Below are 22178 nucleotides of genomic sequence, written 5' to 3'. Positions count from 1 at the left end.
GGCCGAGGCAGGTGGATCACGAGGTCAGGAGTTCAAGACCAACCTGGTCAAGATGGTGAAACCCCATCTCTACCAAAAATACAAAAAAGTAGCCAGGCGTGGTGGGCGCCTGTAATCCCAGCTACTCGGGAGGCTGAGGCAGAGAACTGCTTGAACCTGGGAAGCGGAGGTTACAGTGAGCCGAGATCGCGCCACTGCACTCCAGCCTAGGCAACAGAGCGAGACTCCATCTCAAAAGAAAAAAAAAAAAAGAAAGAACAAACCCCATCCTAACAGTAGGACCCTGGTTTATCCTGCTTATCCAAACGCTGCACCAGGTCATAATCCTCACATCACTATTATCAATTTTTGACATCTGCTTCTGGCTTCTTCCAGTGACAGTAGAGGATTTCGCTTGCTTAAACACTCCTTCTTACCTCCTGTCTTAACAAAATAACAAATGGTGTCCTGTAACAACATACCAGAGACTGGGTGGCTTAACCTAACAGACATTTATTTCTCACACTTCTGGAGGCTGGTTCATAGTTAGCACCATCTCAGGCTGGGAGTGGTGGCTCACGCCAGCACTTTGGGAGGCCGTGATGGGCAAATCACTTGAGCCCAGGAGTTTGAGACCAGTGTGGGCAATGTAGTGAGACCCCTGCCTCTACCAAAAATTTAAAAATTAGCTGGGCATGGTGGTGTGCACCTGTAGTCCTAGCTACTCGGGAGGCTGAGGTGGGAGGATCACTTGGGCCTGGGAGTTCGAGGCTGCAGTGATTCTTGATTGCACCACTGCACTCCAGCCTGGTAGAAGACCCTGTCTCAAAACAGACAAACAAACACAGGTAGTGCCTTCTGACCGCATCCTTACATGGCAGAGGGGCTAGACAGCTCTTTGGGGTCTTTTTTTTTTTTTTTTTGAGGCAGAGTCACAGAGTCTCACTCTGTCACCAGGCTGGAGTGCAGTGGCGCAATCTTGGTTCACTGCAACCTCCGCCTCCTGGGTTCAAGCGATTCTCCTGCCTCAGGCTCCCAAGTAGCTGGGACTACAGGTGTGCACCACCACATCCGGCTAATTTTTGTATTTTTAGTAGAAATGGGGTTTGGCCAGGATGGTCTTGATCTCCTGACCTCATGATCCACCCGCCTCGGCCTCCCAAAGTGCTTGGATTACAAGCCTGAGCCACTGTGCCCGGCCTGGGGTCTCTTTTATAACAGCACTAATCTCATTCATGAGAGCTCTACCTTTGTGACCTACTCTTCTCCCAAATGTCCCATCTCCTAATACCATCACATTGGGGATTAGGTTTTGACATATGAATTTTGGAGGAGCACAGACATCCTGACCGTAGCACCTCCCTTTCCCCAGCAGGCAGTGGAACGCTCTCCTGATGGTCAGCTCCTCTGTGGACACACACCCCCCACTTTCCCCTCTCTCCAGCTGTATGGCGAGTGTCTCCCGCCTCCCCACGCCCTCCCTTTTCCTTTGAACTCAGCTTTCCTCCTTTCACATCCTCCCTCTGACACCTGTACTTTTGCCTTTCCTTTTCCGAGGCCGATCACATCCCTGTTCTATTCTGTTAGTCACACTTAGAGCCTTACTTACATGGGATGTGTGCCATCGTGAGGGTTTTCACTGTAGGCCTGTACATCCTTGTGACTGCCTAATTGTTTACTGCAGGATCAAGCGGCGGCCTGAGTGCCTCTCCTTTCTGGATAGCCTTTTGTTTTTCTCTCCTGATGCTTGCTTCTTTTCTTCTCCCTGGCTTCATTTTACATCAGTGCTATTTCATTTTTTTTTTTTTTTGATAGGGTCTCGCTGTGTCACCCAGGCTGAGTGCAGTGGCATGATCACTTCTCACTGCAGGCTTGATCTTCCTGGGCGCAGGTGATCCTCCCACCCCAGCCTCTTGAGTAGCTGGGACCACAGGCATGTGCCACCATACCTGGCTAATTTTTTGTGATTTTTATTATTATTATTATTATTATTTTTGAGATGGAGTCTTGCTGTGTCGCCCAGGCTGGAGTGCAGTGGCGCTATCTTGGCTCACTGCAAGCTCCGCTTCCCAGGTTCACGCCATTCTCCTGCCTCAGCCTCCCGAGTAGCTGGGACTACAGGCGCCCACCACCACGCCCGGCTAATTTTTTGTATTTTTAGTAGAGATGGGGTTTCGCTGTATTAGTCAGGATGGTCTCGATCTCCTGACCTCGTGATCCGCCCGCCTCAGCCTCCCAAAGTGCTGGGATTACAGGAGTGAGCCACTGTGCCCGGCCCTAATTTTTTGTGATTATTTTTATAGAGTCAGGGTTTCGCTGTGTTGCCCAGGCTGGTCTTGAACTCCTGGGCTCAAGCAATCTGCCCGCCTCAGCCTTCCAAAGTGCTGGGATTACAGGCATGAGCCACAGCGCCCAGCCGGCCATCTGTGCTATGAGTTAAGGAGATAAGAGTTCATGTTTATGTCCATTTTATGGACTGCAAAAACTGAGCCCAGAGAGGGGAAGTGATTGACTCACCCTGGGTGTTGAGATTGCTGAGCTGGACTGCAGTTGCCTCAGCACTCCTGCCTTTCACTGTGGACTGGGGCATGGACTGGGGATGTGACAGGAAGGAGGGAATTCACAGGACAGCCGAGGGCTCCACCCTTACTCACTTCCCAGCAGCAGAGGAGACAGAGGAGAGGGCTAGTTAAAGCCCCTGGTGGCAGCAGCCACTCCAGCCCTGCAGAGATCCTCCCCCTTTTGGCATCCCACCTGCAGCTGCCCTCTGCGGAGGAAAGTCTCTTTGCCCTGACCCTGGGTCTGTTTTTGTTTCCTTCAGGTCGCCCCCCACCCCGAGGCACCCGGCCAGCTCCTGGAGGCTGCATCCAGCCCAGGGGCCCCATTGAGCAGGTGTACCAGGAAATTGCCATCCTCAAGAAGCTGGACCACCCCAATGTGGTGAAGCTGGTGGAGGTAAAAGGGTGGAGGCGCCCAGGAGGGAGGGAGGCCCTGGCTTTGTTAATACCTAAACACCCCGCCACTGGTTTCCAGGGAGAGCCAGGTCACACCAGACCACTCACTGCAGGGCTGAGTTGTATTTACTGCTCCCTAAGACTATTTGTTACTCACATTAACTATTTTTCCCTTCTTTCTTTTGCCTGCTTTGTTTTTCTGTCAGATATTTATTACTCTCATTTTACGGACAAAGGAATTGAGGCTCAGAGGGATCCCTTCACCCATTTCTGTCTCTTTGAAGCTGGTTCTCTTTCTCCTTACACATATGGGTAGTTGTAGCGCAAAAGCAGCCACACACATGATGTAAACAAATGGCACGGCTGTGTTCCAGTAAAACTTTATTTCCAAAAACAAGTCCGGGTGCACTGGCTCATGCTTATAATGACAGCACTCTGGGAGGCCGAGGTGGGCAGATCACCTGAGATCAGGAGTTTGAGACCAGCCTGGCCAACATGGTGAAACCCTGTCTCTGCTAAAAATACAAAACAAACAAACAAGACAGAGGGCTGAATTTGGCCCACATGCTGTAGTTTGCCAGCCCCTGCTCTAGATCAGCCATTCTCATACTTTTTGGTCTCAGGATCCCCTTGTACTTGATTAAAAGTACAAAAAAATTAGCTGGGCGTGGTGGCGGGTACCTGTAATCCCAGCCACTTCGGGAGGCTGAGGCAGGAGAATCTCTTGAACCAGGGAGGCAGAGGTTACAGTGAGCTGAGATCACGCCATTGCACTCCAGCCTCGGCAACAAGAGTGAAACTCTGTCTCAAAAAAAAAAAAATTTTTTTTGAAGACCCAAAAGCACTTTCACTTATATGACTTATATTTATTAATATCTACCACATTATAATTTAAAACTGAGAAAATTTAAACTATTAATTATTTAAAAACAATAGGCTGGGCGCGATGGCTCACGCTTATAATCCCAGCACTTTGGGAGGCCGTGGTGGGAGGATCGCCTGAGGACAGCAGTTTGAGACCAGCCTGAGCAACATGACGAAACCTCGTCTCTACAAAAAATTTAAAAAATTAGCTGGGTATGGTGGTGCACGCCTTTGGTCCCAGCTATTCTGAAGGCCGAGGTGGGAGTATCGCTTCAGTCCAGGAGTTCGAGGCTACGGTGAGCCATGACTGCGCCACTGCACTCCAGCCTGGGAGAGAGAGTGAGACCCCGTTTCTAAAAAAGAAAAGAAAAAAAACAAAAAGAGAACAATAAGCTTATTACGTATTAACATGAGTAATACATTTTTTTTCTTTTTTGAGATGGAGTCTTGCTCTGTTGCCCAGGCTGGAGTGCAGTGGCGTGATCTCAGCTCACTGCAACCTCTGCCTCCTGGGTTCAAGCGATTCTCCTGCATCAGCCTCCCAAGTAGCTGGGACTCCAGGTGCCCACCACCACGCCAGGCTAACTTTTTGTATTTTTAATAGAGATGGGGTTTCACCATGTTAGTCAGGATGGTCTCGATCTCCTGAACTCGTAATCCGGCTGCCTTGGCCTCCCGAAGTGCTGGGATTACAGGCGTGAGCCACTGCACCTGGCTGAGTAATACATTTTTATGAAAAATAAAAAGTAGAAGAGTGGCTTCGTTTTTCATTTTTGCCTTTTGTTTGGGTTACTGTTTAGCTTGATAGGAGACATTTGGATTCTCATATCTGCTTTTGCATTCAATGTGTTGTGACATCACATATCATCAGGTTTCTGGAAAACCCTGTAGACTAGTGGAGAATGATAGTCAAAAAGGCAAATATTGTCTTCATTTTAAAGTGAAAATAGTGAACCTTGTAAACTCCCTGAAGCATCTTGGGGATCTGCAGACGTCTCCAGATCATGTTTGGAGCACCTCTGGTCTAGATGACGAGGACTTGTCACCGTGCTGGATGTTCAGAGTGCCATGGGAGTACAGAGCAGGGGCAGCCAGCTCACTGGGAGAAGCTGGGAGAGGCCTCTTAGAGGAAGTGATGTTTGAGATGGCCGGGGTGGTTCCTGGATGAGAAGTCACAGAAAGTCATTGCAGGGCAGGGAGCTGCATGTGGAAAGGGCTGGAAGCCTCTGTTTGGGGGAGTACACGGTCCCTTTGGGAGATGTGAGGGCTAGCTACCACCTTGCCTGGGACTCATCTGGTGCAGAACTCTAGGTGGACAAGGCCCTGGGTGTGCCTTCCCCACAGGCTCTGCCTAGAGTGCCTCCCTTTCCTGGGGCCTGTTGTCTTATTGATCTTGGGTGGCTGGAGAAAGCGGACATGATGGGGGAAGAATCAGGGGGACTAGTCTAGCCAGGGAGGCTGCACTTGTTTCTTCCCAAAGAAGAGAGATGGCAGTTGCGGGCCATCACCACCACCACTACACTAAGTGCCACAATCTCGACTCACTGGTGCTAGAGTTGGCCATTTTCGAGGAAGCCCAAGGGCATTTGGTTAGCGAGGGGCCCTGGGTCCTGGCAGGGTGTCTTTTCTCTCCGCTGCCCTATGGCATTTGGCCTTTTCACCCAACGAGACTCTCTGCCAGCCCATCTGTTTGTTCATTCATCAGATATTCCCTGGGCACCTTCTGTATGCCGTGCCCTGTACAGGACGCCACTGAGGAAACCAAGGTGGATGTAGCTTGCTGCCTGCCCTTTGGAAAGAAAGTGCTGTGGCTGTTCTGGGCAGGGAGACATCATTTCCTGTGGGGGTAGGGGCAGTGGGGAGGCTTCATGGAGTCACTTGAGCCCAGATAGGATTGGAATTTTCACCCTGAACACCGTTGTCTCCTAGGAGATGGGTTGGATTCTTTTTTTTTTTTTTTGAGACAGAGTCTTGCTTTGTCGTCCAGGCTGAAGTGTAATGGTGCGATCTTGGCTCACTGCAACCTCCGCCTCCCAGGTTCAAGTGATTCTCCTGCCTCAGCTTGCTGAGTAGCTGGATTACAGGCATGCACCACCACACCGGACTAATTCTGTATTTTTAGTAGAGATGGGATTTCTCCATGTTGATCAGGCTGGTATCGAACTCCCGACCTCAGGGGATCCGCCCGCCTTGGCCTCCCAAAGTGCTGGGATTTCAGGCATGAGCCACTGCGCCCAGCCGGAGATGGGTTGGATTCTTATTCAAGCATGAGATATTTCCGGGGGGATATTTTGGCCCCTCCCTTTTGCAACCTTCTATCTGAGTGTTCAGATCCTTGGGGATCAGACAGAGGGGCATTTATTTTCCAAATAGCCATTAGGATCTCACACTCTGGGAGTTTTCCCTATCCTCCATCTTAACTGGGAAACACACTGCCAAGTGCAGCCCTCCTGTTGGCAAATGCAGCCATGCGGATGCTGCCTCCTCCCTGCTCATATCTGTTCTCTCTTTTTCTCCCCCGCCGTCCGTCTCCTGCCTATTCCATGTGGCTGTGCCAAGGTCCTGGATGACCCCAATGAGGACCATCTGTACATGGGTAAGGAAGCCCTTTTCTTCTGCCACCCTCATCCAGGCACCACACCTGCCAATGCCCAGGGGTCCTCTCGAGGCAGCCTGTGCCCTGGCACCTTCCACCAAAGACAGCTTTCCCTTTCCTGGTCCAGCTGGCCCCACCGGAGGCCACATCCCTGGTTGGGATCAGGAGGTGGAAGGGAGTTCTTGCTGGAACTTTATCTGGATTCCCTATTCATTCATTTGCATGTATTTATTTTTTTGAGTTAGGGTCTTGCTCTGTTGCCCAGGCTTACAGTTCAATGGTGTGATCACAGCTCACTGCAGCCTTGATCTCCCAGGCTCAAGTGATCCTCCCACCTCAGCCTCCTGAGTAGCTGGATTATAGGCATGTGCCACCATACCCAGCTAATTTTTAAAATTTTTGTAGAGACAAAGTCTCACTATGTTGTCCAGCCTGGCCTCAAATGCCTGGGCCCAAGAGATCCTCCTGCATTGGCCTCCCAAAGCATGTATTTATTGACAACCTCCTACATGGTGGGCATTGTTCTAGGTGGTACATAGAAAAAAGGTAGAAAAACAATTTTAGATTTAATTTAACATTGTATAGGAAAAACTATAACCAGTACCCCAAGCTCATGATTTCATGGATATTATCATCTAGGACAAGGCTAAAAAACTGAAAACTGAGTCAATTTAAAGAAAAACATTCAATAAATAATTGATGTGGCATATAGGTATGGGCAGATTATAAACATAGTTGGCAAATAAATGAAGTTTGGGGAGATACAGCAGAAATCACAGTATGTCAAAAGTCATTTTGGCCCAGAATGGCATTCTTAGCATAATTCTCTCACTTGGGACCCCAGATCCAGGTCAGAATGGCTTTGAGCTCTTTCTGAGGCGTGCCTTTGTTCATTCAACAAATGTTACAATTTGTCAGACCCTGCTGTAGGTTCATCAGGGACAACATTCAAAACCACCTGTCCTTGGGGAGCACACTGAGTGTGATGCATGGGTTTCAAAAGCGACAACACCGTAACAAAACGAAAACCCCGAGCAGGGCATGAGGGGCCGCCAGTTTTGGGTTGGGGGATGGAGAAATACAGTGGCTCCCCAGGGAATGTCTCACCAAGGTGACATTTGGGCAGAACAGTAAGGACCAGGTGGCAGAAGGTATTTTACAACATTGTAAAGAACTTGGATCGGGCGCAGTGGCTCACTCCTGTAATCCCAGTGCTTTGGGAGTCTGAGCGGGTGGATCACCTGAGCTCAGGAGTTTGAGACCAGCCTGGGCAGCATAGCGAAACCTCGTCTCTACTAAAAATACAAAAATTAGCTGGGCATGGGGGTGCGTACCTGTAATCTTGGCTATTCAGGAGGCTGAGGCACGAGAATCACTTGAACCTGAGAGGTGGAGGTTGCAGTGAGCCAAGATGGCGCCACTGCACTCCAGCCTGGGCAACAAAGTGAGACTGTCTCAAAAAAAAAAAAAAAAAAAATTGGCTTTGACTCTGAGGGTGATGGAAGCCATTGGGGGGTTTGAGCTGACGGGTGGAATGAGAATAAAGAGAACATGGTCCAAGCCTCAAAGAAGAGTTTCGTGATCTGCTTGAGCTGGGCAGCTGCAGGGACCATTTTTCACTCCTCGAGGTGGCAGTTGCAGAAAGGAGCCATGCTAATTTGGGGTATGTGATTCCAGTGGTTTTGAAAATCCTGACACGGTTATATTTTACTTTCCAGCCACAGCCGTGTGAGCCTGAGACAGACAGGGCAGTGCATGAGGCCAGGTAGTAGGTTTCAAGAAGGGTCTGCAGCTACAGGCCTGACATACAAAGGGCAGAAAACTCAGTCCAAGTGTGGTGGCTCATGCCTGTAACCCTAGCACTTGGGAGGCTGAGGTGGGAGGATTGCTTGAGGCCAGGAGTTTGAGGCTGCAGTGAGCTATGATTGTGCCACTGCACTCTAGCCTGGGCAACAGAGCAAGACCCTGTCTCAATTAAAAAAAAAAAAAGGTCGGGGAGGGGGCTGGGCGTGGTGGCTCATGCCTGTAATCTCAGCACTTTGGGAGGCCGAGGCGGGTGGATCCCCTGAGGTCAGGAGTTTGAGACCAACCTAACCAACATGGTGAAACCACGTTTCTGCTAAAAATACAAAATTAGCCAGATGTGGTGGCACATGCCTGTAATCCCAGCTACTTGGGAGGGTGAAGCAGGAGAATCGCTTCAACCTGCGAAGCAGAGGTTGCAGTGAACGGAGATCGTGCCATTGCACTCCAGTCTGGGTGACAGAGCAAGACTTTGTCTCAAAAAAAAAAAAAAAGGTAGAAAACTCACTCTCTATTTCTAGAGGTTAAAATATTCCCACCCACTGCTCAGCCCCAAAAGTGGTTGAACTGTCAGTGACTGAAAATAGACCTGTTTCAACAGGCCACCCTCCCTCATGCCACCTGATTTATGGTGCTTGGGTGGGTGGGAGGATGGTGCAGAAATTCATGAAGTTTGCAAGTGAAGACTGAAATAACCAAGGCAGGAAAGGCCAGAGCTGAGGGGGCCAGCGCTGGGTTGTCTGTAGAAGCTCTACCTTAGCAGCATTGCCTTTGTTTTTAACTATGGCCTGAAGCAATGACAAATCTGCCCTAACTCACACTGGTTGATGAAACTGAAGATGGGGAATGCCTGGGAGAGTTCAGTTCTTTTCCTGATCAGAACCTTTAAGCCTTCTTTTTGTCTGAGTAGCTTCCCTGTTCCCCTTGGCCACCTCAGCCCTTGGAGAGCTTTGAAACAACCCTTTGGTTTCATTTAAAAAAAATTTTTTTGCCTGTAATCCCAGCACTTTGGGAGGCCGAGGTGGGTGGATCACCTGATGTCAGAAATTCGAGACCAGCCTGACCAATATGGTGAAACCCCATCTTTACTAAAAATACAAAAAATTAGCCGGTGTGGTGGCAGGCGCCTGTAGTCCCAGCTACTCGGGAGGCTGAGGCAGAAGAATTGCTTTAACCCAGGAGGCAGAGGTTGCAGTGAGCCAAGATCGTGCCACTGCACTCCAGCCTGGACAACAGAGCAAGACTCCATTTCAAAAAAAAAAAAAAGTTTTTTTAGTTTTTGTGGATACATGGTAGGTGGATGTAGTCGTAGGTTACACGAGATGTTTTAATACCGGCATGCAATGCATAATAATCCCATCATGGAAAATGGGGTATCCCCTCTGGTTTCTGTTACATGCTCGTCTCATCGTGGGTATATGATTCCAGAACAACAAGCAACCCCAGAGTCATCCTCCACTGGATTTTGAAATCGACGGTGCTCTTTTTTTTTTACTTCCTAAAGTACAGCCTTGTATTCCCATTTATGCTTGTCATAGCAGAATCAAAATAAATAACTATACCATGTGACCCAGCAATTCCACTCCTAGGTATATACCCAAAAGAACCGAAAACAGATATCCACACACGGACATATCCATGTACACGAATGTTCATTGCGGCACTTCCCAACAGCCAAAAAGTAGAAACAGTCCATATGCCCCTCAACAGATGAATGGACAAAGAAAATGTGGTCTATTCATACAATGGAATATTATTCAGCCATTAAAGGGAATGAAGCACTGATCCATGCACCAGTGTGGATGAACCTCAAAAACGTGCTAATGATGATAAGTCAAAGAAGCCAGACACAAAAGGCCACATAGTGTACAATTCCGTTTATATGAAATGTCCAGAACAGGCAAATCTATAGAGACAGGAAACAGCTTGGTGGTGGCCAGGGGATTGAGGGAGGGAAGAATGGGGAGTGACTGCTAATGGGTATGAGGTTTTCTTGAGGTGATGAGAATGTTCTGGAACTAGATAGTTGTGATGATTGCCCAACATTGTGAATATACTAAATGCCACTCAATTACATGCTTTAAAATGGGTAATTTTATGTTACGTAAATTTCATCTCAAAAAAAATTTTTTTTTGAGACAGTCTTGCTCTGTTGCCCAGGCTAGAGTGCAGTGGTGCAATCTTGGCTCACCGCAACCTCCACTGTCCAGGTTCAAGTGATTCTTGTGCCTTAGTCTCCCAAGTAGCTGGGATTACAGGCACCTGCCATCATGCCTGGCTGATTTTTGTATTTTTAGTAGAGATAGGGTTTTGCCATGTTGGCCAGGCTGGTCTTGAGCTCTTGACCTCAGGTGATTCGCCCACCTCGGCCTCCCAAAGTGCTGGGATTACACTGGCGTGAGCCACCATGCCCAGTCCCCTGCCTTGTTTTCTTTGACCAGTGGATCCTGGGCCCATTTGAGCACTGGAAGTCAAGCCAGACTGTGGGCCTGGGGACGTCAGAAATCCCTAGTTCTTTGCCTTCTGATGGAAATTTAGCAAAGCAGGACCTTGGCCAGCTTGGTTCAGTGGACTGTTCCTCTCCCCAGCTCTAATACTAGTTTCTGTCTTTCTTGGTGTTTCTGGAGGTGGTTGGGAGGTGGGGAGGACACAGAGAGAGATGGATGTTCAGTTTCCCATGTAACAGTTTCACTCCCTTTTCTTCCCTATAGTGTTCGAACTGGTCAACCAAGGGTGAGTGTCCCAGCTCCCGGCAGGGGTGATGCGAGAAGCTTCTCTAGCTGCATAGCTGAGTGAGGTGCCACTGGGCTCTGCTCATAGAGAGGGCAAGGGCTGGGCGGGTCGGTTTGTGTTTCACACAAGTGTCGACCTTTCAGGCCCGTGATGGAAGTGCCCACCCTCAAACCACTATCTGAAGACCAGGCCCGTTTCTACTTCCAGGATCTGATCAAAGGCATCGAGTACTGTAAGCAGGGCCTGCGGGAGGGCTCTCACCCAGTGGGTAGTTAGCATTCTGAGCGTGGGTGCAAATAGAAAGTGTCTTATTTTCTTCCTGGAGCACAGGGAGGTGGGCGGGTGGATTGGGGTTCTCTAGAGGGACAGAACTAATAGGAGATATATATATATATATATATAATATATATATAACATATATTATATATATTATATATAACATATGTTATATATAATATATATAACATATATATAACATATGTTATATATATAACATAGATATAATATATATCTATGTTATATATATATAAAAGGGAGTTTATTAAGTATTAACTTACATGATCACAAGGTCCCACAATAGGCTGTCTGCAAGCTTGAGGAGCAAGGAGTGCCCATCTAACTCTCAAAACTGAAGAACTTGGAGTCTGATGTTTGAGGGCAGGAAGCATCCAGATAGGAAAAAGACATAGGCTGGGAGACTAGGCCAGTCTCACCTTTCACGTTTTTCTGCCTGCTTTATATTTGCTAGCAGCTGATTAGATTGTGGGTCTGCCTTCCCCAGCCCACTGACTCAAATGTTAATCTCCTTTGGCAACACTCACACAGACACACCCAGGATTAATACTTTGTATCCTTCAGTCCAATCAAGTTGACACTCAATATTAACCATCATAGTGGGAAACAGAATTGTGTGAAATGCACAATCAGGGCCAGCTGCAGAGAGCCACCCTATGGCCATGGCCCAGACGAGCCAAAACCCTTCTTCCTGCCACTTGGCAAAATGAAGAGCAGTAGCAATAGTGACTATTTAGCACTTTCTATGTGCACTAGGCACTGTTTGGGGCTCTATTTTTTTTGTTTCTTATTCCTCCCAGTGACCCTGGGATCAGGGTCCTGTTAACCTCCTGGAACCTTAGCTTCCTTATCTGTAAAACGGGGATAACAGATCTCTCACCAGGGCTGAGATCAGCCAGTACGCATCAGTGGTTTGATTGGCAGGTGTCCTTTCTGCTTCTGCTTGTTAAACATCTTAGCTCTTTTTTTTCTTTGAGATTCTTGCTCTGTCGCCCAGGCTGGAGTGCAATGGTGCTATCTCAGGTCACTGCAACCTCTGCCTCCTGAGTTCAAGCAATTCTCATGTCTCAGCCTCCCAAGTAGCTGAGATTACAGGTGTATGCCACCATGCCCGGCTAATTTTTGTATTTTTCATAGAGATGGGGTTTCGCTATGTTGGCCAGGCTGGTCTTGAACTCCTGACCTCAGGTGATCTGCCTGCCTTGGCCTCCCAAAGTGCTGGGATGACAGGCGTGAGCCACCGCACCCGGCCACCACATTATCTCTTATCCCTGCCTGTCACATAGGATGTGACAGGTTTAATTGTGAGGTTTAATTAAATGTAAAATGTGAATGTCAAACACAACGCAGGGCCAGGCCCCTCACTTGGTGCTCTGCCCCTCACTTGGTGCTGTGCTGCTGCTTTTACTGAAATCATCTTCATCATCATCATCACCCCAGAAATGGCAGTTGGGTCTTCCAGGCTGTAGAACTGTCCTGTACCATGGGCTGATATCCAGCCAGGAGGAGTTAGCCAAGCCCCCAGTTCTGTGTGTGGTTCACATTTCAAATCGGCACGCTCAGGTCATTGTCGATTTGGTAAATCAGTTGAGTATTGGCTGTTGGTGAATGAAACTATGTTTCACTGTCAGTTTTGCTCCTAGCTGCGAGTCAAGCCCAGCAAAAACTTTCCATGCACTGTCACTTGTGACTTAATAAATAACAGGCGATTACAAATTGCTATTGGCAGTGTTTTATGTGTCACTGTGGAGAAGGGGTGGGGTGATGGTGGGCTGGGACTTCCTTGAAGACACTTTTCTTCTCATCTTTTAGAGCATGTCAGTGCCCAGCGGGTTTGGGGAGCGGAAGGTTGGAAAAGGCCTGGGGCTGTGGGAGACAAGGCACCAGACGGTGCCATGCCTGTGTCTCCAGGCCATGTGGCCGCATAGAGGTGCTCACCCGGTTTTCCTGCCCCCGTCTCTCACCTGCTGTCTACGCCTCCCCAGTACACTACCAGAAGATCATCCACCGTGACATCAAACCTTCCAACCTCCTGGTCGGAGAAGATGGGCACATCAAGATTGCTGACTTCGGTGTGAGCAATGAATTCAAGGGCAGTGACGCGCTCCTCTCCAACACCGTGGGCACGCCTGCCTTCATGGCGCCCGAGTCGCTCTCTGAGACCTGCAAGATCTTCTCTGGGAAGGTAAGCTTAGGCCTGCCTCAGCCACAGAGTTCTGCCTGTGTTAGTGTCTTTTGGATTGTAAGCTGCAGAAACCCAATGCACACAGGCTTAAACAGTGAATCCACTGGATCAAGATACTGAGGGGTAGGCTTCAGGCTTGGCTAGATCCAGGGACTCAAACAGAAACCATCTCTTGCCATCTTTCAGTTGTTTTTCTTGTTTGGTTTCTTCCACAGGCGGGTCAGGCACGCAGGGACCAGGTTACTTTCTATCATTTGCCAACCTCAGTGGCAAGAGCATTCCTTCAGAGGAGCTATTCAGATAGCTCCTATGAAAACCCTGGGGTTGGCTCTGATTGGCCCAACATGGGTCATGTGCCCATGCTTGAACCAATCACTGTGGCTGGGGGTAGTGGTGCTCTCATTGGCCTGGCTTGGATCCTGTGCCTGCCCCAGAGCCTAGGAGACAGGATTGGTCCTGCCCCAATTCCAAGGGCTGAGAGTCAAGAGGTGGCTTCCCAAAGGAAAGCTGGAGGATTGGAGGCTGGACCGCCCCTTGTGCCCTCACACTAAGCTCTTCTTCTTGCAGGCCTTGGATGTTTGGGCCATGGGCGTGACACTATACTGCTTTGTCTTTGGCCAGGTAAGAGGGTGGGGTATCCTGTCCCCTCAGTGCTGCTGGGTGGCCCCTGGGTTAATAGTCACCCTTGCCAGGAGACAGTACTTACTTAAGAGTTATTTTAGGCTGGGCATGGTGGCTCATGCCTGTAATCCCAGCACTTTGGAAGGCCGAGGCAGGCGGATCACCTGAGGTTAGGAGTTGGAGACCAGCCTGGCCAACATGGTGAAACCCTGTCTTTACTAAAAATACAAAAAATTAGCCGGGCATGGTGGCGCATGCCTATAGTTCCAGCTACTCAGGAGGCTGAGGCAGGAGAATCGCCTGAACCCGGGAGGTGGAGGTTGCAGTGAGCTGAGATTGCACCATTGTATTCCAGCCCGGGCAACAAGAGTGAGACTCCATCTCAAAAAATAAAACAAGAGTTATTTTATTTCTGCACCTAGATCTCAATGTGAAAAAGGATGCCTTCCTAAATGTACATGTGTATGTATGTCATAATCATATCTATGAAAAAATGATCTGTTAAAACAGAAGGATTGGCAGAGGCTCTAGAGTTTATAAATAGTTGATAAATTTAGGGCAAGGACAGCAGTTCTGCCACCTCTCCCATTTCTGAGCCCAAGACAGACATTACTAATCAATAACTGTACTCGTTCCTCCTGAGCCTGATACTGCTCTGATGTTCTTTCCATCAGGGTATTCCTAGAAGCTTTTGTCAGAGGGGTAGCATTGGAATGGAAGTTAAAAGCTGTTTACCATTATTGATTTAGGGAGTGCTGTTTGGGCTTTCCTGTTGTTGTTATTTTGTTATTATTGATATCTAGGGGTTTCTCTCTCTATTTTTTTTTTTTTTTTTTTTTTGAGATGGAGTCTTGCTCTGTCACCCAGGCTGGAGTGTAGTGGTGCAATCTCAGCTCATTGCAACCTCCGCCTCCCGGGTTCAAGCCATTCTTCTGCCTCAGCCTCCTGATGCCAGCCACCACACCGGCTAATTTTTGCATTTTTGTAGAGATGGCGTTTTGCCATGTTTGTCAGACTGGTCTCAAACTCCTGACCTCAAATGATCTGCCAGCCTGGGCCTCCCAGCATTTGGGATTACAGGCATGAGCCACCACGCTTGGCCCTCTCGTTTTAACTCTGAAGTTCAATTTGATTATGTGAGCAATAAAAACGTGGATTTTTCCCTTTCCTGAGCTTGTATTCTTATTGAGGAAAGCCTAAGAAACTGGTCCCGTGAAGAAGTAAAGGAGTTTACAACGATTGCCTCTCAATATTTGATTAGAAAATTTTTCAATCGTGTAGCAAAGCTGGAAGAACTGTCCAGTGAACACCCACATACCCACCACCCGGATTCTACTATATTAACCTTTTCCTGTGCTTGTCTGTTCATTCCTTACCCATCCCTCAGTCCATCTGGTTTCTTAATATATTTCAGAGTAAGTTACCACCATCTCCGCTCTTCCTTCCAAATGCCTTAGAAGGCAGTGATTAGCTAGAGCTCAAGTCACTGCTCTTAATGAAATCGTTTTCCTTAGATAGGGGTGGTTCAGGTACCTCTCTGCCCCCTTCTCCAACATTTTCAGTGCCCATGTAAAGATTCCTTTTCCAGCACACATGACCGAGCCACTCTTGAGTCAGGCCCTCGGCTGGGTGAAAGCATCGATTTGTCACCCAGAAGGTGGTGCAAAAATAGGCTTCGGAGTCAGCTGAATCTAGGCTTAAATCCCTCTTCGTACTTCCTGGGACACGTTATTTCTCTGAACTTCTGTTTTTCTCTTCTGTAAAGTGAGAATACTGCTTATTATTTCTGATGGCTTCTGAGAGGATTGACAGAAATAATTCAAGTATCCATTAATTCAGCAGATATTTATTGAGCCCTTACTTTGTGCAGGAACGCTCCTAGGCACGGGAGAGTCCGCAGTGAGCAAGACAGACAGAAATCCCTGCTTTCTCGGAGCTAACATTCCCGTGGGAGGGGTTAAGCAATAAACAAATCTGTACGATAACGTCAGGGATAAGTGCTACGATGAGGAGTGATGTGAGCGGTGGCGGCATTGGGGGTTGTCTGTTTTAGACAGGGCTTCAGGAAGGCCTCCCTGAGAAGGTGAACTTTAGTCAGACACCTGCATGGTGGGAGAGACCAACCACGTAGATGTTGGTGGAAAGAACATTCCAGGGATGCGCAACAGTGAATGAAAACCTCAGGGCAGGGTGTGGCGTGGTCCAGGCTAAGCCCTTGAAAATCACTGCCGCTGCCACAGTCTTTTGTGTTATTCTTATTGCTCCTGTTGTTCACCTGGCAAGTGGGTGACGAGCAGTGTTTGCTTTGGTGTAAGGAGGTAAACTGAGGCCCAGCTACATAGGGAGGCTGCAGTGTGCTTGGGAAAGGCTCTAGCCCTTCGAGAGGGCCATTCCTGGCTCCGCCATGCATCGGCCAGGCCCCACACCCCTGTGTCTGGGCCATTCTCGGGGAGAATGGGAGCTGCTTGCCCCCTAGCCTGGGCCGCGATTGTTGATTTCTCTGCTGTATCCTATGTGGAGTGGCACAGCACAGGTGGCCTTCGAAGGGCAGATGTGGCCGCCATTGACCGCCACTCTGTCCCTGGCCTCTTTGCAGTGCCCATTCATGGACGAGCGGATTATGTGTTTACACAGTAAGATCAAGAGTCAGGCCCTGGAATTTCCAGACCAGTGAGTATCTCCCGCCGTCCAGCATCTCTCCTGTCCGAGTTCTTGGCGGTCCCATGTCTCCCACCCTGATGCCTCTCCATCCCCAGGCCCGACATAGCTGAGGACTTGAAGGACCTGATCACCCGTATGCTGGACAAGAACCCCGAGTCGAGGATCGTGGTGCCAGAAATCAAGGTACCCTTGGCTCGCCCTGTGCCCCATGCTTGGAATTGTTTGGCTCAGCCCTGCCTCAGCCAGACCCCACACCCATGTGTCCACAGCGCCGCACCCTCCTTGGCACCGCTGTTCTCCCATGCCCCAGGGCCTCTGAGCTGCTGGGGGCTGTTGAGGGCGGGGGAGGAAGATTTGGGCGTTGTGTGCACTGTGATTGTGGGAGTGGGATCTATGACCCGCCAGCCTGCACTTGCTCCGATTGGCGTGGGCTGATGGGATCCACCCTCTGCAGACCAGCATGGGGCCTCCGTGCTCCACACCCTGCTCCCAGAGCTCAGGTCCTTTCCAGAGGCCAGTCCCTTTGAGAAACTGCAGTGAGGATGGGAGGAAGTTAATGAGCAATTCGACCTCCCCAGCCTGCTGAATCCCACCCTCTTGCAGAAAGCACTTTTAGGAAAGTGTATTCGCCTACACATCTCCACTAAGGCCACACACATATATCTGGCCCTTTAAGAAATCTAGAGATTTGCCCTGGGACCTCCTAGGCAGCTAGCTAATTGGCATTTGAAGGTCTTAACAGAAGGCAGCCCAAAAAGTCATGGATTGGGGCTTGGACCCCAGGGGGCAGACCCCTGCCTGGGTCCTCTCCTGGTCGTGTCCTGCCAGCTGGTCCCATCATGCCTCCAAGCCTCTCTCTCCTGCTGTGAGATGGGGAGAATGCTGCCTGCTGTGCGCTGAGCCTCCCAGGTGTCAGGGATTGTGGCTGAGGAGTGGTAGATGCTCCTTGGGCAGCCAGGCAAGGCAGATGCCAAATTCCCATCACTTCGGCCAAGACCTGGGTCGAGTGGAGAATTGCCCCACTCCCACTTCATCCTCGTAGCTCCTCCCGTCCTGTCTCTCCGTCTTCACGTTTCCGCCCCTTCGCTCACCCCGCCCTCTGCTTGCCATCTGTTCTGCATGCCTGACCACAGGCCCTCGCCTCTCCCTCCTGCATGCCCTCGTGGCTCCGTTCGCTGGCAGGGCCCTCCGGGAGCCAGCCTCACCTGCCCCTCACCCCTCCTGTCGTTCGTTGAAGCTGCACCCCTGGGTCACGAGGCATGGGGCGGAGCCGTTGCCGTCGGAGGATGAGAACTGCACGCTGGTCGAAGTGACCGAAGAGGAGGTTGAGAACTCAGTCAAACACATTCCCAGCCTGGCGACCGTGGTAAGGTGGATGGACCCCGACCCAGAGCAGGGACCCAGGAGCCTGAGGCGAGGCCTGGCCAGGACAGGCCAGACACAGGCGGGTGCCTGGGAGTCAGGAGATGTCCGGGGGCCGCCCCTAACCCACAGCTGCTGGCCTCAGGGCCTCGGTCACGTATCAGGCCAGGTGACCCCTGCATCTTCTGAGCCAGGTTCCGTGTTACCATAGGGAGGGGGAGATTCTCCCTCTGGAATTCCTGCTTTCAGAGCTCATCAGGGGAGAGGAACTAGGAGAAGTATCAGGCAGGGGCAAGGGTTGGGAGCCGGAGCCGAGGTCTCTAAGCCAAGATTCCCGCTTAGCTGGAATTTTAGGCTCCAGGGTGGATGGCGTAGCACATCTCATATCCCTGCTGTGTGGGCAGCCACCAGGGATAGGGGCAGGGACTTCCACGCACGTGCTCAGAAAGTTCTGCCCATCTCCTGAGAGTGAGATTTTGCTTAGGAGCCAGCAGGTCCCCTTTTATGGCCTTGAATTTGGATCCTGACCCAGGAAGAAGGAGCCAGAATGTAGAGTCATCAGGCCTAACCTTGGAGGCTCTGGGAATCGCCACTGACCAAGTCCCTGTCCAGGAGGGCAGTTAGCTCCAAGAGGGAGACCAGGAGTCCCAGGGATCCAGGTTCCAGGCAGCAGGCTTGGGGACAGAGACCAGCAGGCTGTCCCACCACAGCCACCTCAAAAGGCCTGGCTGCAGTTGGCCAGCACTAGTCCCAGTGGGCTGGCAGGCCCCTGGGCTCTGGGAGGGACCCTTGAGACTGGCTGGAAAGGCACAGAAGGTCCAGCTGTGAAAGATTGCCCCTGTAGGAGCCCAGATGCTGCTCTTGCTCCTCCAGCTTTGCACCTCTCCTCCTTGCTTCCCCACACACTTCCTATCTCCTCCTCCCAAAGCTGAGCCCTGGCTGGGGCATCCATGCACATCTTCCTCCACTCTTTCGCCACCCAGGGCTGCGCATGACCTTCACTGTTGAAGACTCAGCCACACCCACTCACCCTTCCTCAGCCACCCTCCCACCCCCTGTGCCCGCAGGCGAGGAGGCAGCTGGCGTCGGACTCTGCACACACCATGGGTTACTCTGTTCCAGGCTCAGGAGGTTCTAGTCCTGAATCAGTTGCCCTTCCCGGGTCTCAGGGGCAGGTTCTTGGGAGAAAGCGTCTGGCCCTGGAGGTCTGGAGTAGGCATTCATTATTCGGGAAACACTTGTTGAACACCAAGTGGTTTCTCAGGCCTGTGCTGGGAGCAGGGGCTGGGTGGAGTGATGAGCAAAACCCCCATGGCCTCTGCCATGCTTGAGAGGCAGATGCTGGTCAAACCAACAATGTACGTACAGTGCAGTAGAGGGACTGCAGGACATGCCCCTAATGGAGGCACACTTGGCCCCACTGGGAAGAAGTGGATAGACACCGAGAGGATGGTAGGGTGTTAACTCCGCCGAGAGAGGGCGGAGGGGCTAACACACACTGGGTGGGAAGGTGGAGGGAGGGTGTGGCGAGGTTTTACATCTTTACTCCAAGAGCATGGGTTTGAATCAGGGTTTGAACCAGGGCAGCTGGAGCAGGGATGGGCGGGTAGATACTGGGAAGTGGTCTGACTTGGGACAAGATGGCAAGGTCCAGGCCCCCTGCATGTGTTCATCATTTAGCAAACACTCACAGAGCAGCCAGCATGTGCCAGGCACAGGTGTCAAAGATGAGCTCAGCCCCGTGCTTGCTCTCAGGGGTGGGGGGCTGGGAGGCTGGGGGAGGGGCTCCTGGCCTTATAAGAAAGATGGACCTGGGAAGAATCAGCCTTCTGTGTGGTCAGAGGCCAGTGCAGAGAGATGAAAGGGCTGGGGCTTCACAGAGGAGGAGCTCCTGCTCTGGGTTGACAAGACCACAGGGGAGGCGGCAGGGTGGGCTCACCTGGGGAATGACGCCTGCCCAGACTCAGAGGAAAGAGGGGCTGGCATGTCCCAGTGACTGACTGTAAGAATCTCAGTAGGGGAAGAGGCCTTCATCTCTCTCTTTTTTTTTTTTTTTTAAGACGGAGTTTTGCTCTTGTTGCCCAGGCTGGAGGGCAGTGGTGTGGTCTGGGCTCACTGCAACCTCCGCCTCCCAGGTTCAAGCAATTCTTCTGCCTCAGCCTCCCGTGTAGCTGGGATGACAGGTGCCCACCACCACGCCCAGCTAATTTTTGTATTTTTAGTGGAGATGGGGTTTCTCCATGCTGGCCAGGCTGGTCTCAAACTCCTGACCTCAGGTGATCCACCTGCCTCAGCCTCCCAAAGTGCTGGTATTACAGGCATGAGCCACCACGCCTGCCCCCACCCCCTGCTCCTTCTTTTAAATTGAGGTAGAATTCACATAACATAAAATTAAAGTGAATAATTTAGTGGCATTTGGGACATTCACAGTGACATGCAATTATCCCCTCAGTAGTTCTGAACATTTTCATTACTTCACACCCCCGCCCATCAGCAATGACTCTCCATTCGCCTTCCCCCAGCCCTGGGCACCCACTCACCTGCCCTCTGTGTCTATAGATTTGTGTATTCTGGGGGAATCCTACACTCTGAGGCCTTTTGGGCCTGGCTTCTTTGACGTGGCAGAAGGTTTTCAGGGTCCGTTCGTGTTGTAGCATGGATCAGTGCTTCACTCCTTATGGCTGAATCATGTTCCATTGCACGGACAGACCGCTTTGAGTTTATCTTCTTCATTTGATGGGCATTTGGGTGTTTGCATCTTTTGGTAAATCAGTGTTTCTTAAACACTTATTTTTCTTGTTAGCAGCAAATGCTTAAAAAGTCAGAAGCTCCGTGAATTCCCGAAACAGCTTGAAGGGGCACCGTGCCTTGGTTGGGGTGGGGTGAGGGGCCCAGTGACTCTTATGGGGCCCGCAGGCCATTCCCTTCATGGGAAATGGCAGCCAAGAGCATCACCAAGAGTGACTGGTTCACGTCCTTGCTCCAGAACTTTCCGGGACTCTCTGGCTGACGACAGCCCAAGTTCCAGACCCCTCTGGGTGGGGATTCTGAGTCAGGGAGTGAGGGGACCAGATCTGGGTTTTGGAAGGGATGGGAGGGAGGGAGGTGGAAAGCAGGGAGGCCTGGGAGAGACGCTGAGTAGTGGCTGAGGGTGTGGTGCAGGACAGCACCTTTTCCCAGAGGATTCTTTCGGCGGGGGTTGGTTGCGGGTGGTGCCGCCCAGTTTCTCTCAAAGTCTGCCATCGGCCACCAGCCCTGGGAGCTGGCAGGGGCTGGGGAGAAAGAAGAGGGAGGATGTTGCCCGGAATTGCCCCCACCTGGCCAAGCAGTTGCCTGCCACCTCCTCTTTTCTCCCTCTTCAGATCCTGGTGAAGACCATGATACGTAAACGCTCCTTTGGGAACCCATTCGAGGGCAGCCGGCGGGAGGAACGCACACTGTCAGCGCCTGGAAACCTGCTCACGTGAGTGGCCGCCTGCCTTCTTGGGTTGGGGAGTGGTGGCTGGAGGCTGAGCTTGGGGCAGCCCTGCCCAGACCACTCTGCACAGGTCCTCCCTGAAGTGGTGCCATCTGGAGAGACTCAGATGAAACCCACCTGGTGCACTGGGACAGTCAGCACCCCAACCTGGGCTCAGCCCACCTCCTTTTGCTGACAGTTAATCCACCTGAAGTTTACCTTTCTCGGGGACTTGCACTGTAGCTGGGGGGCTCTTGGTCAGTCAGAAGAAAAGCACTTTTGTGGCCCATGAGCGTGAGTGCCTGACGGGGAGGTTTGAGGCTCTGTGCTGGGCGAGCAGTGTGGCCTCACTCAGGACCCTGTGTGTCCATGCAGAGAGGTGTCCACTCATCTGCTGTCAACGCCACCCTGGCTCCAGCTCTATGAAGCTGGTGTTTGGGGTCTGAGTGTCTCTGGGTGGGGGAACGGCCATCCCGTGGATCCCAATGGTCCCTTCTCACTTCCCTTTTCCCTCCCTCTGGTGATTCCAGCAAAAAACCAACCAGGGAATGTGAGTCCCTGTCTGAGCTCAAGGTAACGACCGCCTGCCTGTGCCGTAGCCTCTGCTGGGGCCTGAGCGGGGTGGGTGGGCAGCTGCAGAGCACGGGGGCATCCCCACCCAGGCAGATG

General features: G+C 50.9%; 1 protein-coding gene across 9 annotated transcripts in view; it reads left to right on the top strand.

The window, feature by feature from the left end:
- CAMKK2 (calcium/calmodulin dependent protein kinase kinase 2) overlaps nucleotides 1–22178 on the top strand; it is a 76943-nt gene that overhangs the window by 28415 nt on the left and 26350 nt on the right. For 5 of the 9 annotated variants that reach the window (XM_055237764.2, XM_055237765.2, XM_055237768.2 and 2 more), the window contains exons 6-16: nucleotides 2801–2934; nucleotides 6357–6393; nucleotides 10908–10929; nucleotides 11073–11161; nucleotides 13209–13408; nucleotides 13976–14029; nucleotides 16626–16699; nucleotides 16786–16873; nucleotides 17928–18056; nucleotides 21415–21515; nucleotides 22040–22082. In XM_055237764.2, the coding sequence (XP_055093739.1) occupies nucleotides 2801–2934; nucleotides 6357–6393; nucleotides 10908–10929; nucleotides 11073–11161; nucleotides 13209–13408; nucleotides 13976–14029; nucleotides 16626–16699; nucleotides 16786–16873; nucleotides 17928–18056; nucleotides 21415–21515; nucleotides 22040–22082 (971 nt within the window). The remainder of the gene's footprint in view (nucleotides 1–2800; nucleotides 2935–6356; nucleotides 6394–10907; nucleotides 10930–11072; nucleotides 11162–13208; nucleotides 13409–13975; nucleotides 14030–16625; nucleotides 16700–16785; nucleotides 16874–17927; nucleotides 18057–21414; nucleotides 21516–22039; nucleotides 22083–22178) is intronic. The other 4 variants (XM_055237767.2, XM_055237773.2, XM_055237769.2 and 1 more) reach the window with 3 other exon arrangements.

This window comes from Symphalangus syndactylus, chromosome 13 (assembly GCF_028878055.3).
Source record: "Symphalangus syndactylus isolate Jambi chromosome 13, NHGRI_mSymSyn1-v2.1_pri, whole genome shotgun sequence".
NCBI classification, from domain to species: Eukaryota; Metazoa; Chordata; class Mammalia; order Primates; family Hylobatidae; genus Symphalangus; species Symphalangus syndactylus.
This window is presented reverse-complemented; position numbering and strand designations above follow the sequence as displayed.